Below are 15113 nucleotides of genomic sequence, written 5' to 3' on the forward strand. Positions count from 1 at the left end.
TTAGAACACTACATTGGCAAATATCAAGTGTCTCTGTGGCTTGCAGGACATAAACTTAAAGATGCCTAGAAAAGTGTGAGAAACGAGAGCATCGGAAGTGTTAGTACATAAATGTTAAATTCAGCAGTTTAAAAACAATCGAAATAAATAATTTAAAAGCTACTTTCAATGGTAGCTGTCAGAGCAAAGGGTGGCATACTCTATCTTAATTTTGAATCACTGCAAGATTAATCTGTATCAATTATAAGTAAACTTTGACATACAATCTTAGCAAATGGCAGAAATATTTAAAAGAGACACTCATTCATTCATGTAGCCTGGGTGCAAATCTTGTGTATCATTAAGGGTAATAATGAATCCTTCATATTTTGCCAGAAAACAAATAGGTAGCTGGTGTAATATTTTAGGAAGCATTGAAGAAAGAAAGGAGCACTGAAAAGCATCATATATAGGCCTCAGTTTGACAAATAACCACCTATTGCACTATAATACAATGCATTTTTTTAAAGAAAACCACTAAGCACAAAATGCCATTAAGATAGGAATATAGTAACTGAAAACGAGCAGTCTCTATTCCAGGGGTGTCAAACTCATGGCCCGCAGGCCGGATGTGTGACACATTGGCCACACCCACCTCCGGTTTAGCAAAGGGGGAAAAGTTGTGATATATCATGTGATGACGTGGCATGGTGAGCTTGACACCCTTGCTCTATTCTCTCACCTCCTTAGCATGAACAATATATTTTCAGAAATAAGAAAAGACAAACTAGTCAGACTCCCTCTGGTGAACCCAAACCTAAGATCATCCATCAGCATGAAATAGCCAATATAGAAGACAGACGCAATCCTGCCAACCATTCTGATATGAATTTGAAACAGGTTAAGATAATCACCAGGACTTTCCACACTGGGGAAGTCATTCTTTTTTGAGAGCCTTATACAAGCATTGAAAGTTAGAGATTTTCGTATAGTTGTCCATGTCCAATGGAGTAAATAAAGGCTTCTTAAGTCTAGTGATTAGTTCTTTCAAACAGAATTGATTTTTCTTTCCTTCAGAGAGGCGTTATTATGTACACACACACACACACACACACACACACAGAGAGAGAGAGAGAGAGAGAGAGAGAGAGAGAGAGAGAGAGCTAAGTGTGTCAGTATCCTCATATCAAATATGTTCCTGATCCCAGGACTGAAGTATGCACAGTCAATACAATTCAATTCTGTTAATGGTTTTATTTTATGAATTACAGCCAACCACACCAACTCCTCTTCTGATTTTCATAGCCTACCACAGAAAAACTAGTTAGGAGAAAACTGAATTCACAGATTCATCTATCCTCTGTTACTTCCTCCTCTTCCTCTTTTTAATCATAGAAATAAATTATATATACAAGCATAAATGAGAATCAATTACAAAAATAAGCAAAGTGTTTGTTTAATTAGAATAAAAATGTACCTAAGATACCAAATCTATCCCATTTCTTTATGCATAAATTAGAGAACTATGCAGAGAGGAATAAATTTAACAAAGATAAGTAGAGTGTAATCTGATAAGCTAAAAATCAAATCCATGTATAAAATGAAACATCAGCTTAGAAAATGCGATTGGAGGTGAAGGAAGATGTGAAATTATACAGCTGTGCTACATTTTTTTTAATGTATGTGATATATAGATGTTAATCAGACTCCTGTTCATTTTTATTTTTTCTTATTAAAAATTATAACATCAGTAACACGTTAGAATGAAGAATTTTAAAAAGTACTACTACAAATACTAAAGTGAGCAGCTAGAATGAAAAAGAATTGGAAGAGTCTGTGAGCCAAGATTAAAGGGAATTAAATATCTAGAGCCTCAGAAAATAGAGGCTATAAGGAAGCTGTGATGACAGTATGCAAGTACGTGAAGAGACACTCAAAAGAAAAGAAAAGAGAGATTGTTCTTGTTAATTAGCAGTGAAATGATTAAAAATGCTAGAGCTTTAAATCTGCCCATTAAAGTATTCCTAATGTGACATCTATTCTGGATATCTAGATACTGATGAAAATTGAATTGAATAGAGGTGGGGTGGGGGAGAGAAAATATAACAAAGACAATTACACAGGTACTGGAATTGAAACACAAAGCAGGGTTATAATACAGTACCTCATGAAAAAAATAGTTTTGTGTGAGTGCCTACCTTTGGGGGGGATTTTTTTAAAAGTAGAAGCTACTTTTGAGTACTATATAGTTTTGTTTACATATGATCGATTTACTCCAAAGTGTAGTTCGGTTTTTCTCATCTGTGCTGTGACTGTAAAGAGTAGCCGCCTCTGGATCTTAATATCTACTCCCTATATCAATGGTTCTTAAACTGGGAGCAATTATCCTTAAGGGGCTACTTTGGACATATCCTGGGAGTAATGGAGCAATTTATAATGATTGTTTATGAGTCAAGGATCCAGTTTGGGGTTGCTGCCGTCAAGAGAAGTGTGTAAGGCAACAGAGGCTGTTTTTTTGGTGATGAGTACAGACATTATTCAAGACCAGCGTTTGGGTCAAGCAGTTTAAGAGACACTCCTTTATGTATAAGCTTCTGCTTAATTGAGCAGAATTTACTTTTCATGCTATATAACAGGTAGAAGCGATTTCAGGCCTGAAGGACAGGGTCTCTTCTTCTCCCTAATCCTGAGCCGTGGTGGCGCAGTGGGTAGAGTGCAGTACTGCAGGCTGCTTCTGCTGATCACCGGCTGCCAGCAGTTTGGCAGATCAAATCTCACCAGGCTCAAGGTTGACTCAGCCTTTCATCCTTCTGAAGTTGGTAAAATGAGGACCCAGATTGTTGACCCAATATGCTGACTCTCCGCTTACAGTGGGCTGTAAAGTCCTGTGAAGTGGTATATAAGTCTAAGTGCTATTGCTATTGCTAACACACACAGATCTGATGCGTTTCATGGTATTTCTACTTTTCAAAAGCAGATACAATAGTTTTATTTCTATGTATAGTTTGTTAATTGCAGGTCCAGAGAGTGTCATATTTTTATTGGCTGACATCACTTTGCTGGGAAGGCAAACTGAACTTACTCATAGACAAATCTATATTTTGTTTGGCAGTTACTTGTTTTCTTGTAGTTGTTCCCCTGGATTAGATGACTAATGCAGATATGTATATGAGTTGCTTCTTCTCTGCTTGATTGCTGTGTACTTAATAATTGGGGGCTGCGTATTTGAAATAGTTGAAAAACATTTTGCTTTGAGATTATGTGAGTCAGAGTAATGTCATTTGTCTCGTCTGTTCCATGCTATTCTCAAGAGATAAATATGTTTGTAAGAACCTGTCCTTGGAACAGTCAAAACTTTCATTATTTTGATAGTATTAGATAGAGTACATATTGCACATATAACCTTTGGCCTCTTGACCAAGCATAGATTGGAGGAAAAAAACCTTGGAGATGTGCTAGAACAAAGTTGTCAAATTTGCATTGTTACGGCAACGTCATGTGACATATTGGGACTTTCTTCCCCCCCCCCCCTTTGCTAAACCGGGCAGGGCCAGCACATGATGCATCCAGCCCACGGGCCGCAAATTTGACACCCCTGGCCTAGAAGGTGGTGAAAAACTGTCCTTTTAGATTTTTACACATTGTCAGATTTTGTTTACTAAAAAAAATACATCCTAGCAATTACCAAATTTGTTTGGGTTATATTAGTAAACTTCCAAATTTCATATTCTACCCAGACAGATCAAAGGTCACATAATTGGGAAGATCCCTAGGTTTTTCCAGTTTCTTCGTCAGGAAAGTTGAACCCCAAAATGAATGTGAACTGAACCCCAAAATGAAACCCCAAAATGAATGTGGAAAAAACTGAACCCCAAAATGAATGTGGAAAAAGATCAGAAGGCTCTGCGTGAAATATTTTTTAAAGTTAATATTTCATCTACAAGGGAGAGAACCACATTTCTATTTTTAAATACAATTGAAAACTGAGATTTATACGATGATGAACCTCACTCAGTGCCATATTCTTGCATGGCTATAAATTGCACATAGAGTTGCCTGATCCCAGTGCTTACCTTGATCTTGAAGCATTTATTTATTTTTGCCTTCTGTTCTTTCTAATGATTCTTTATTTGTTCTGAAATATATTGTCATTTGTTGATACTTTTATTCACCAATAATATCTTGAACATTGAAATATAGGTACTGTTGTCCATTGTCTCCATTACGGGGAAAAACTATTGTCCATACAGTTTTATTGAGTTGAAGTGCTATTGAAGACTGTACCATAGAGAAATATCATTGTTATTATTACTATTATTGTGAAAATGATGCTGCTTATTCTTTTTCTTGTTACCGGCTATAATTTCTGCTCCTCATTATGTTCCTTCCATGTAATACTGAGGGTGTGGTATATTTGATTTCCATTATGACCAAAGGTATTATTTTCTATTGGTCCTAATTATTTTTATTTTATTTATTCCAAATTATTTTAAAGTCACGTATTTTTCTAGAGGTCTTACCAAATAAATACACATTTTGGTGTACTTCTGTAAATGTGTTTGTTTGGGGTTTTTTATTTAATTTTGGAGGCTCTGCAGATTTTTGCACGTGTTTTGGCACTCATAATCTTTTACATGTTTTTGTATGACCATGTACATTTCAGTTGTTTTGAAACTGCATTACAGAATTAGGAGAATTCTAAATATAGGAGAATAATAACTACATTTTGGATGTCCTTTTGATTCAGAAATTGCAGGTTCGTTAAATATGAACCAAGCAATAGTTCTGGCATGTCCAACTGACTCTCAATCATTCTCTATTCTTAAATGTGTAACACCAGAATTGCACGTGCAGTGAGATTTTATGACTTCTGTTCAAAAATGTTTGTTTACATGATGCACATCGAAGACCGTTGTGCTATGTGGCTTGTGTTAGTGAAATCTTAGCTCTAGTGAAGCAACTAGCAAATTACACCACTGGCTTTCATGGATAATATGTGTGGCAATACACAGTCCTCAGAAAAAGCCAGAGTGAAAAGGGGTGGTAATGATTTCGGTTTGAAACTTTGTAAGATGATTGTCATAAAGTCCTTCACGTTTTAAGATCAATATACTTCAGGAAAGCCTCTGGAGCCTGGGGAGGGCAAAAAATGGGCCCAAAGAGCCTACCAGAAGTTCAGAAATGATCTGTTTCCTGCTTCCCCTGGCCTCCAGGGGGCTGGGGGTAGCTTTGCATTATGGGTGCCGGCATGTGTGTGCGCTACCGTGTGCTCGCGCTTGCATTTTTGGCACCCAACAACAAAAAGGCTAGCCATCACTGACCTATGTGATGTCTTAACTATCTTGCAGGGGCATCAGTCAACCAGTTATAGTAGAGTAGGAATGTCCGTTAGATTGGCCTCCCTGTCATGAAACCTATGCTAGCTAAACCAAGAAAATAGAATGGATGAGAAAACATGTTTATTCACTAACCTTGTTATTCTGTTACTAATTTCTGATAATCTAAATAGAATGTCAAGTAACCCAGCAGAGTACTAAGTATATATAGAATTGCTATTCGGTGGATTAGTAGATTCAGTATGATTCAGTTTAGAATGATCAAATTCTTTGTTTAAATGTTAAGCATATAATTTTCTCATTACATTACAAGAAGAGAACTTCTGCCATGTAATTGCTCCCTGTGTCTTGATAAACTGACTGAATTCCAGTATGTTGTCCAGACATGTCTACTATTTTAAGCAAGAGTTTACAGGGGTAAGCTTACCTTTCCTGTTAAAAAAAATGGGATTAGCTTGAATCCATAAGAAAATATTACACAGATTTTGTATTGATATAGATCCCTTAAGAACAGAATTCATAATTACTATTCTAATTCTGTACTTCCCATTTAAACAGAAACATTCATCTTTTTATATTTTATAAAAGAACACAAATCCTATAAATAGTTGAGATACAATAAAGATAGTATCTAATAATGCCATCTCTTCCTGTCACTTCAGAGCAGATATGCATCTATAATCGAATTTTAGCCTAGTAAAAGATGTAAGTCATTACATTATATGGACTGGAAGTTGTTGTTTGCTGTTGCATGCATGTGCTTAAATAGTCATGTCATCTACATTAATCTTAGTGGCTGATTATTTGCCCTTATGATTCCTTAAAGACAATATAGGTAGTCCTCAATTTACAACATTTGAGCCCAAAATTTGTGTTGTTAAGTGTTACATTTGTTAAGTGAGTTTTGCGCCATTTTATGACTTTTCTTGCCACATTTGTTAAGTGAATCATTGCAGTTGTGAAAGTAGTAACACAGTTGTTAAGATACTCTGACGGAGTATCATGTGACTCTGGGACACTGTAAACCATCATAAACGTGAGTCAATTGTCAAGCATCCGAATGTAGATCACATGACCATGGGGATGCGACAATGGTTATAAGTGTAAAACATGGCCAGAAGTCACTTTTTTCTGTGCCGTTGTTACTTCGAAAGTCACTAAATGAACTGTTGTAAATCGAGAACTACCTGTAAAAAGAAATCTTGGTGCAATTTTGCCACAGTATAACACAGTCAATTGTTATACGCTCCCCTTGTTTGAAGGCATTTGGAGAAACAAGTATGGTGTGTTTGATACTTGTTTGGGAAAGCACCAGGAAATCTTTACAACATAGAGTGGACTGGGTAGTCAAAAATCAAAACAAGACAGTTGGAAACCATTTCCATAGTGCCGCCAAGAAATCTATATTGGCCAGTCTGCATCCAGTCATCGACAATTTTTAATTTAGGATGTGATAGATATACTTCTTCTGTTTAGCTGTCTCTGGTTTCCTTCCTTTCTTCCCTCCTCCCTCCCTCCCTCCCTCCCTCCTTCCTTCCTAGATTTTTCAAGGGAAACATGAAAATAATAACATCAGTGTCTGACAATAATCAATCAAAACAATCACAATTTCCACAATGTATAATTTTGAAAGTATGACTAGAAATACAACTTTTAATTGTACATTTTACTTATTCTTTGAGTTAGAATTAGAATAACAGAGTTGGAAGGGACCTTGGAGGTCTTCTAGTTCAACCCTCTTACGCAGGATACCCTACACCAGTGTTTTTCAACCTTTTTTGGGCAAAGGCACACTTGTTTCATGAAAAAAATCACGAGGCACACCACCATTAGAAAATGTTAAAAAATTTAATTCTGTGCCTATATTGACTATATATAAAGTAATTCTCTTGAATAGGAATCAAATAAATACATAGAAAGTATTTTATAATTACTTTATTATGAAATAATAAATCCTTTAGGAAAAAACCCCCAAGGGGTCTTCAAACCTGACAGCTTGAAGACTTGTGGACTTCAACTCCCAGAATTCTGAGAATTGAAGTCCACCAAGGGCATCAATCATATTAGCCCAGGCAGGGATCTGCAAAATTGGCTCTTAAGACTGGTGGACTTCAACTCCCAGAATTCTGAGAGTTGAAGTCCACCAAGGGCATCAATCATATTAGCCCAGGTAGGGATCTGCAAAATTGGCTCGAAGACCTCCAAGGTCCCTTCCAACTCTGTTATTCTATAAGGTCATTGCAAATTTGATGCAGGAGAAGTTTCTGACAAGTGGAGCCCCAAGAAGCGAGGAGGGAGAAAAAGAGACGGAGGCAAGGAGCTTCTCCCCCCCCCCCCCCGCAAAAATCTTATCAGGGAGCCGGTGGGCAGTAGCAAATTAGCTGATCACACTGTGCTAGGGCGGGAAGGAAGTCGGAAGATGATGTCCTACTGTGATAGGTCCAGGCTGGAGTCTGGACCAATCACAGCCCGGACATCAGAAAAGTGGAATTTTTCAATTTTTCCCACAGCACACCAGGCAACATCTCGCGGCACACTAGTGTGCCGCAGAACAGTGGTTGAAAAACACTGCCCTACACCATTTCAGACAAATGGTTAACCAACTTTTCTTAAAAACTTCCAGTGTGGGAACATTCAGAACTTCTGGAGGCAAATTGTTTCACTGATTAATTGTTCTAACTGTCAGGAAATTTCTACTTAGTTCTAAGTTGCTTCTCTCCTTGATTTGTTTCCACCTATTGCTTCTTGTCCTAACCTCAGGTGCTTTGGAGAATAGTTTGACTCCCTCTTCTTTGTTGCAACTCCTGAGATATTGGAATACTGCTATCATGTCACTACTAGTCGTCCTTTTGAATGAGAATTTTAACATAAAGTTGAGTGGTAGTTATTCCAATTTAATTTATTTAGATAATGTCATAGAAAATATCAGAAATATAAATGAATAAGTACACGATTCTCAAAAAGTTAATATATTTTATACTGGAAGGCAAGGACCAGCATTTGTGTAAAATACTGTTAATGTTTTTTTAAAGTAATAAATAAATGATTGTGGCAAAATTATACAATTTATAAGTTGTTGGCCTTATCTACTGCATCTTGTAGTTTTTATGATTGTAATAGAAAAATGTAAACATTGCAAGAGCTGAGCATAGCTACACATTTTTTATTGACCTAAAGGGCCTGATAATTCAATAGGGCAATCTACTGATTACAAGTAAACCAATTAAATCATTTAATGTTTAGAAGAGTTGATTATGAGTAACATCAGTTATAAAAGCTTCTCCAGTGAAACTTGTTTTAAATAAATTACCTAACTTTAGTATAAAATTGTTGATATAAGTATTAGAAACCTCTACTCACTCTCTTTCTTCATGTTCTAAAACACTATTTACTTCCTTACATCTACCCCAGCATTGTTTTTGAAAGGAATTTTTATTTACACAAATGGGACTTCATGAGTTACTTAAATTAATATTGTGCTCATCAAAACTTTAGCCTTCTGTGAAAAGTATCACTTTGTTTTTAACATTTTCCTCTAATTCCTATCTGTTAATTCTAGAAGACAGAGATCATTCATTCAATAATGCTCTTTTATTTGTTTCCAATTGTCATTTCTACAGCAATGGTTATTAAAAATGGATTTCACATTCTTTGCTCTTCCAACACAATCACCAGAGCCAATCTATTACTGTTACTTTCCAGAATCCCATTCCAAACATCCTGTTTACTAACAACTTTGCTATAGTTCAGACAGTAAAAATACAGCTGTATTTTTCCACTAACATTAGTTTGTATTCCAGGTTTCCAGTAGAGTCAGGGCATGTATGCTGTCCTTCCCTCCTTTAATTTTTTAAAAATTAATCACAAGTATATTCAATTGAATTATTGTAATCACTCCAAATAGCAGCTGAATAAAGCCTAAAATACTGCTTTTTCTAGTTCAAACCTGATGTCCTTTGCACTCTAACACATTGACTGATATTTTTTTTAAAAAGGAATGTTGCCCCTGCTATTACGGTACAGCTTACTTTAAATACTATAATGTTATTAACTATAATGGTAACATATTTCATAATATCTGAATATAAGGTTTATCAAGTTCTTTGCATGAATTGCAGTGGAAGCTTAAGGCAAATGAATAATAACAAAATGGTTATTGGAGCCATCTTGAACCAATGTTGTTGGCAAATATACCTCTGTGATAGTTCAGAGATAAGACTGCTGATTGGTGGTGTGTAAGAGGCAAATTCTAGAAACAAAATTGAAACATATATATAGTTCTTATGGGTATATTTTAAATCAAAAACTTTTCACTTTTCTTAATAGTACTGGGCATAGCTTTCTGTTAAAAATAAGAGGAATGAAAGTAAAAAAAAATAAAGTTTCTTTATATATAAAAGTCATTTAAAATTATGGAAATTGTCAAAAAAGTAATTCCTTTGTTTATATCACAGTTGAGTAAAGATACTTCATAATAATAATAAATGCAACAGATACATTTCCCTGACCATTTTGTGTTCACATTCCCCCTCCCTCAGCCTTAATTTTTATTTTGGCTAATGGGAAACAGCAATATTGATCCAAAATATGTATTAATGATTCTTATTAACATGAAAATGTTATTGACTTCCATACTGTAATCAAAATTTTAGAAATTCGGTGTTTGACTGATAACTATGAACAAAAATGCAGAGATTTTTTTTTGGTACAAACCAAAAACTGATACAATTTTAAGCATCTTAAGAGTAATTTGGAGTATATTATATTTTTTTTCAACTTTTGGTAAGACCTCTGATTCCTAGAAGTGATACATACAATTCCTCAATAAAGTTTGGAAATTTTCTCTTGTAAATCTGTATTGCATGATCCAAAATGATTTACTTATTCCTTAGTATTTTGTACTGTTAGTGGATTGTATTAATTAATATTTTTCAAACACCAAAGTAAGCTTACTCAAGTTTCACATGATAATAGTTTCCTCTCTTCCTCTTTTTAATTATTTTTTCAGCTTATCCCATGAAGAACCCTCTCATAGTCATCCGCTTTATGGGCACGGAGTATGCAAATGGCCGGGCTGCGAAGCAGTATGTGAAGATTTCCAGTCTTTTTTAAAGTAAGAAATCTTATTCTATTCTATTCTGTTCTCCATTCTATTCTATTCCCATTCCCTGCCCTCCCTTCCCCTCACAATCTATCTATTTATCTTATCTACATGCAATTGTGCCTGAATAAGTATGTGTACATGTGAAGGTACCTGTGTGTATTTCTGTGTTACATTTGGATTGGCATTTTGGACCATACTATTAAATGTTGTACAGCTGTAGGATGAGCTATTATATACCTGCTTCTCTAACTGGGTTAGAGCTGTACAGTATGTATTTACTTTTCAAAAGTGCCCTTTGGAAATACATACTGTACAGCATGTGAATCCCCTTTCTCATAGTGGAAGGTGCAGCATCCCAAAATGTACTGTGAGTTTAACTACTTACTTTGGAGTTCTGAATACTTTCATTCCCTTCTAGCTGTGATTTTTGTCCTGCCAGTTGGTATATCAAGTGAGGCCATTTACTCTCCAGAGCAAACTTTGCCCGCTTGACATGATAATGGCTGGATGGGCGTATTTCAGAGGTGGGATTCAGCAGGTTCTGACTAGTTCTGGAGAACCGGTAGCGGAAATTTTGAGTAGTTCGGAGATCTGGCAAATACTACCTCTGACTGGTTCCAGAGTGGGGTGGGAATGGAGATTTTACAGTATCCTTCTCCTGCCATGCCCACCAAGCCATACCACGCCTAACAAGCCACACCACGCACGCCATGCCACGCCCACAGAACCTGTAGTAAAAAAAAATGAATCCCGCCACTGGCATATTTCCCAAATGTTAAGGATCAGAGACTATCAGAAATGATGCTGAAAAATCCCAAATGGGTGGGGAAAGATAATAGTGGAATCCTCTGAGCTTGGTTGTTTGCTTAATTATATTACCCAACTAGGTAACATCATTAGCACTGATGTTACCTAATTGGATAATGAAGTATTGGCAAACAACCCACCTCAGAGAGCACAAAAGATTCCACTTTTGAACTCTGAACTACAGAAACCCACTTCTTTTGGAAGGATAGTAGTACACATAATACTGTATGATACATATATACACAAATATACGAAGGTCCCTATTTTACAAAAGGAAGTAAGCTTTGTAACCGACATATAACTTTGATAGTTTGGGACTTGTAATTTTGTGAAGTTTGGTAGAAACAGTAACAATTATAATTGAAATACATTTAAAAATTAAATCATTTATGAATTATAGATGGAAGCTTGCTGGTAAAACTAATGAATGCTTCTGTGAAAGAAACATTTTAGGCACACTGCAATGTTTTCACAAGTGTTTTTATCATGGTAACATCTTGTTTACTTTAGTTGCTTGCCTAAAACTACTTGGAACATGTTAAGAAAACATTTCAGGAAAGCTTCTAAAAGAGGCTTTTGTTTAGCAGCAACTGCAAGGCTACTCAGCTCACAAAGGTGTTAACTTTCAACCCCTTAAGCACTTCCACATGAAATTCCAGAAACTATGCTTGTGGTTTTAGAGAGAGAGAAAAGTACGCATAAGGATACCTGCTTAAAGAGAGCTGGAAATCAGAACTCGCTTCAAATGCATTAATGACTGCTGTCTGCAGATCAGAACGTTTTTTAAACTTTAAGCTTAATTGAACTACATCGAGGTTAAAATTGTTCAACATTAGAAGAAAAAGACACAGGGATGGAAACTTCCAAAGGTATATACGATTGTTTATTTCATGCACATGATCTTTCCCCATTCATTTTGTAAACTGACCACCAGATAAAGGTGGGATTTTTTCGTATTCATCCCCCTTTTAAAATGCTGGCAGACAACAAATATGTAGGAAAGTTGATCGACATAACTAAACTACCAGCAAAATGTTAGTTCGTTCTATTCCCTAGTATGTGGAACATGTTAAATCAGAATTCAGTTTTGAATGTCAGAGATTTTACAACAACCTGATTAACCTTGCTGACATTGTAATAAAGTTCAAGACCTAAGTAATAGTTGCATCACTTACAAAGGTCAGGATGGTCTAAATACCACACTGCCCTCTAGTGATCTCTATAATATTTGGGGAAAAAGTTTGGATGGAAAAGATCCAGAATTATCTGTTGCAGATAATTTCATAGTGTGTTATTTTTGTAGAACAACAGGGTTAGTTTGTGGTCATCGTGCTAATTCGTTTGGTCAATTTCCTAGATGAACGGATAACTGCAAAATATATATACTTTTGTTTTATGTTGTATGTTCTTGGAACTAACCCTGTTGTTTGTAATCAGTGAGAATTTTAGATAGTTGGTTTATGTCTCTTAAAGTTCATTTCCGGTATCTGATCAGAAGGCATTACTTAAGAGACAGCGATCATCTTTGTTTTGTACTTTTTACTGACACCATCTCTCACATTATTGCTGTGTCTAAATGGTAAAATTTATGATTAGTAATAGTGTCAAAAAAAGTCTGAGACAGCAATTTTACTTTCAATAAAAGTAGTTAAAACCCTTTTAGAAAAATCCATAATTTTGATTGCTGGTACTTCATAAATGTATAACTGTACTTTTTAGCTGTCTCTTTAGGGAAAAAATGAGTTTTATCACCTGCGGTACCTGGGTTAATGAAATTGTATGTTGGAATCCAGCCAGAGTGAAAGATGAGATCATTTTGGTGGTACTAGGATTAGCAACAAGTTTCATACAAGATTGTGACTTCTTAAACTGGGAGTTATTATTATAGCAATGACTTTTTTGTTCTATTTAAAATTTTTGCATTTTGAAACAGGACTGAAAGATTACTATGGGGGTACAGCCATTAAGCAAGTCCAACAAAACTACAATATAAATATGGACATTGTTGTTTAATGGAAATTGATTTGTTGGATTTTTGAAACACTATTTTCTGTCCAGTCCTTTATAAAAATTATACTCATAGTTCAAATTTTAAATAAGTGCCATCTCTCTCCCCACACCGGCATCTAATTGTTTGTGTGGATATTATCCAGCCAGGAAATTTCTTATTAAACAAATATAAATCCAACAGGATCTTTTTTTAACACAGTCCAGGATATTGAAGATTTTTTTTCCACCTGTACAAGTATTTATTTTACGTGTGCTGCGTGCTTTCAAAGAAAGAAAATCAGCTGTCAAAATGGACTGTTTTAGTTCAAGGAGAAGTATTTGATTTACTGCTTCTTTAACCTTAGTTTTCTTCGCAGAAGCATGTAGTGTATGTGTGTGTGTATACACTGTGTTTGTATATTTCATTCATATGGTGTATTCCCTGACACAGAAATTTAAATTCAAGCCTGTGTCTTGAAGGGTGTTTTGAGTTGTTTAAGCAGTGCAAGGTTCTGAAAAGCTGTCACGAGAGGATGTTACTTTGAAATGCACCTAGAATCTCTAAACCAATGCTGTTGTAAAAAGCTAAAGTATTCTCCTAGTAATAAATAGTTAGAAATGCTTCCTGTTAACTATTTTGTCCCAAAAGTAATCTTACATAAACTCAAAATATAATTCAGTAAGCTAATTTAAGAAGGACACAAACCCAAACTTCTTCATATTGCTGTTTGGTGACATAGGATGTGTGTGTCTGTGTGTGTGTGTGTGTTTTAATTTTAAAGATGACACTTGTCCGTCTATGTACCCCATCCTGTGGAATACAATGTTGTTTAAACGTACTGCCACATCTGCATTTGATTTGCCGAACTTGATGTAGATGATTATACTAGAATTTTGATGACTCAACAACAGAATGTGTGAGAAACAGAATTGGTTAAGCTACCCATTTTACAATTCAATAATAATAACTACTGTGCCATAAAAATGTGTTTTAATGTTAGCCTGTTGTTTTTGCTTGCTGTGTGCTAGCATGCTTTTTATGCTCGCATTATCTGAGGTTTAAAAAAGTGACACATGCCAACATTCATACCCATTCCTGATGTCTCCACACTTCCCTAGCCTTTTTATTTCAATGGCATTTCACTGGGGCTGCATTAGAGGCCATTTGAATATTTCATTTCCTATTAATTATGCACTGTGACTCTCAGTGTCATTATAAAAAAGAGCCTAATGTAACAAAGGATGAAAAGAACCATCAAGCAGTGTGACCAAAAGAAAATATTCCAAAGCTTGTCACGTATGACCGGCTTAACATCTCTAATTTGAAATCCATTGCATTCATCTTAAATTAAAGCTTAAGGATTCTACCTTTACCTTGTTTCCTTTGCTGCGTGTTTTAGGTGGCTGAATTTTTAGTTTAAAATATTAATGGATTCGGAGGCTAGAAAGTCTTTTTTTTTGTCATGAAAATATGCACAGCATTAAGTATTTAGTTGTATCTGTAATTTTTGCATTTCACCTTTACACCCAGTTTAAAGATGTAGCTGTTAATGAGAACTGTGCACTTCAGTTAATAGGTTAATAGCTATTAACTATTCAGCTAATAATTCTTAACTATTAATCACCACAACACGCTCTTTCTCTTTCCATTTATTGGTGTTAGGAAAGAGAAATGTAATTGTAAAGTGTTAATCTATGAGAAAGAAGGGACAAAAAGGAAGAATGTTTCCTATTCATGATGACAGTGGCAATAATAGTAATATTGGGCAATGTTTGGTCAACTTCCGTATGTATGTTAGAGATATAACAACCCATGAAGTCAGCATGTATGTAACATTAGGATTGTTTATTTTAAAATAATGAAAAACATAAGAAATTAGTGACAACAAGCCCCCATA

At 35.4% G+C, this 15113-nt stretch overlaps 1 protein-coding gene across 23 annotated transcripts in view; it reads left to right on the forward strand.

Annotated features, from left to right (window-relative positions):
• FOXP1 (forkhead box P1) overlaps positions 1–15113 on the forward strand; it is a 657906-nt gene that overhangs the window by 595670 nt on the left and 47123 nt on the right. For all 23 annotated transcript variants that reach the window (XM_081937955.1, XM_081937944.1, XM_081937964.1 and 20 more), the window contains one exon: positions 10324–10428. In XM_081937955.1, coding sequence (XP_081794081.1) covers positions 10324–10428 — 105 coding nt within the window. The remainder of the gene's footprint in view (positions 1–10323; positions 10429–15113) is intronic.

Source organism: Natrix helvetica, assembly GCF_964273705.1.
Source record: "Natrix helvetica genome assembly, chromosome: 1".
NCBI lineage: Eukaryota > Metazoa > Chordata > Lepidosauria > Squamata > Natricidae > Natrix > Natrix helvetica.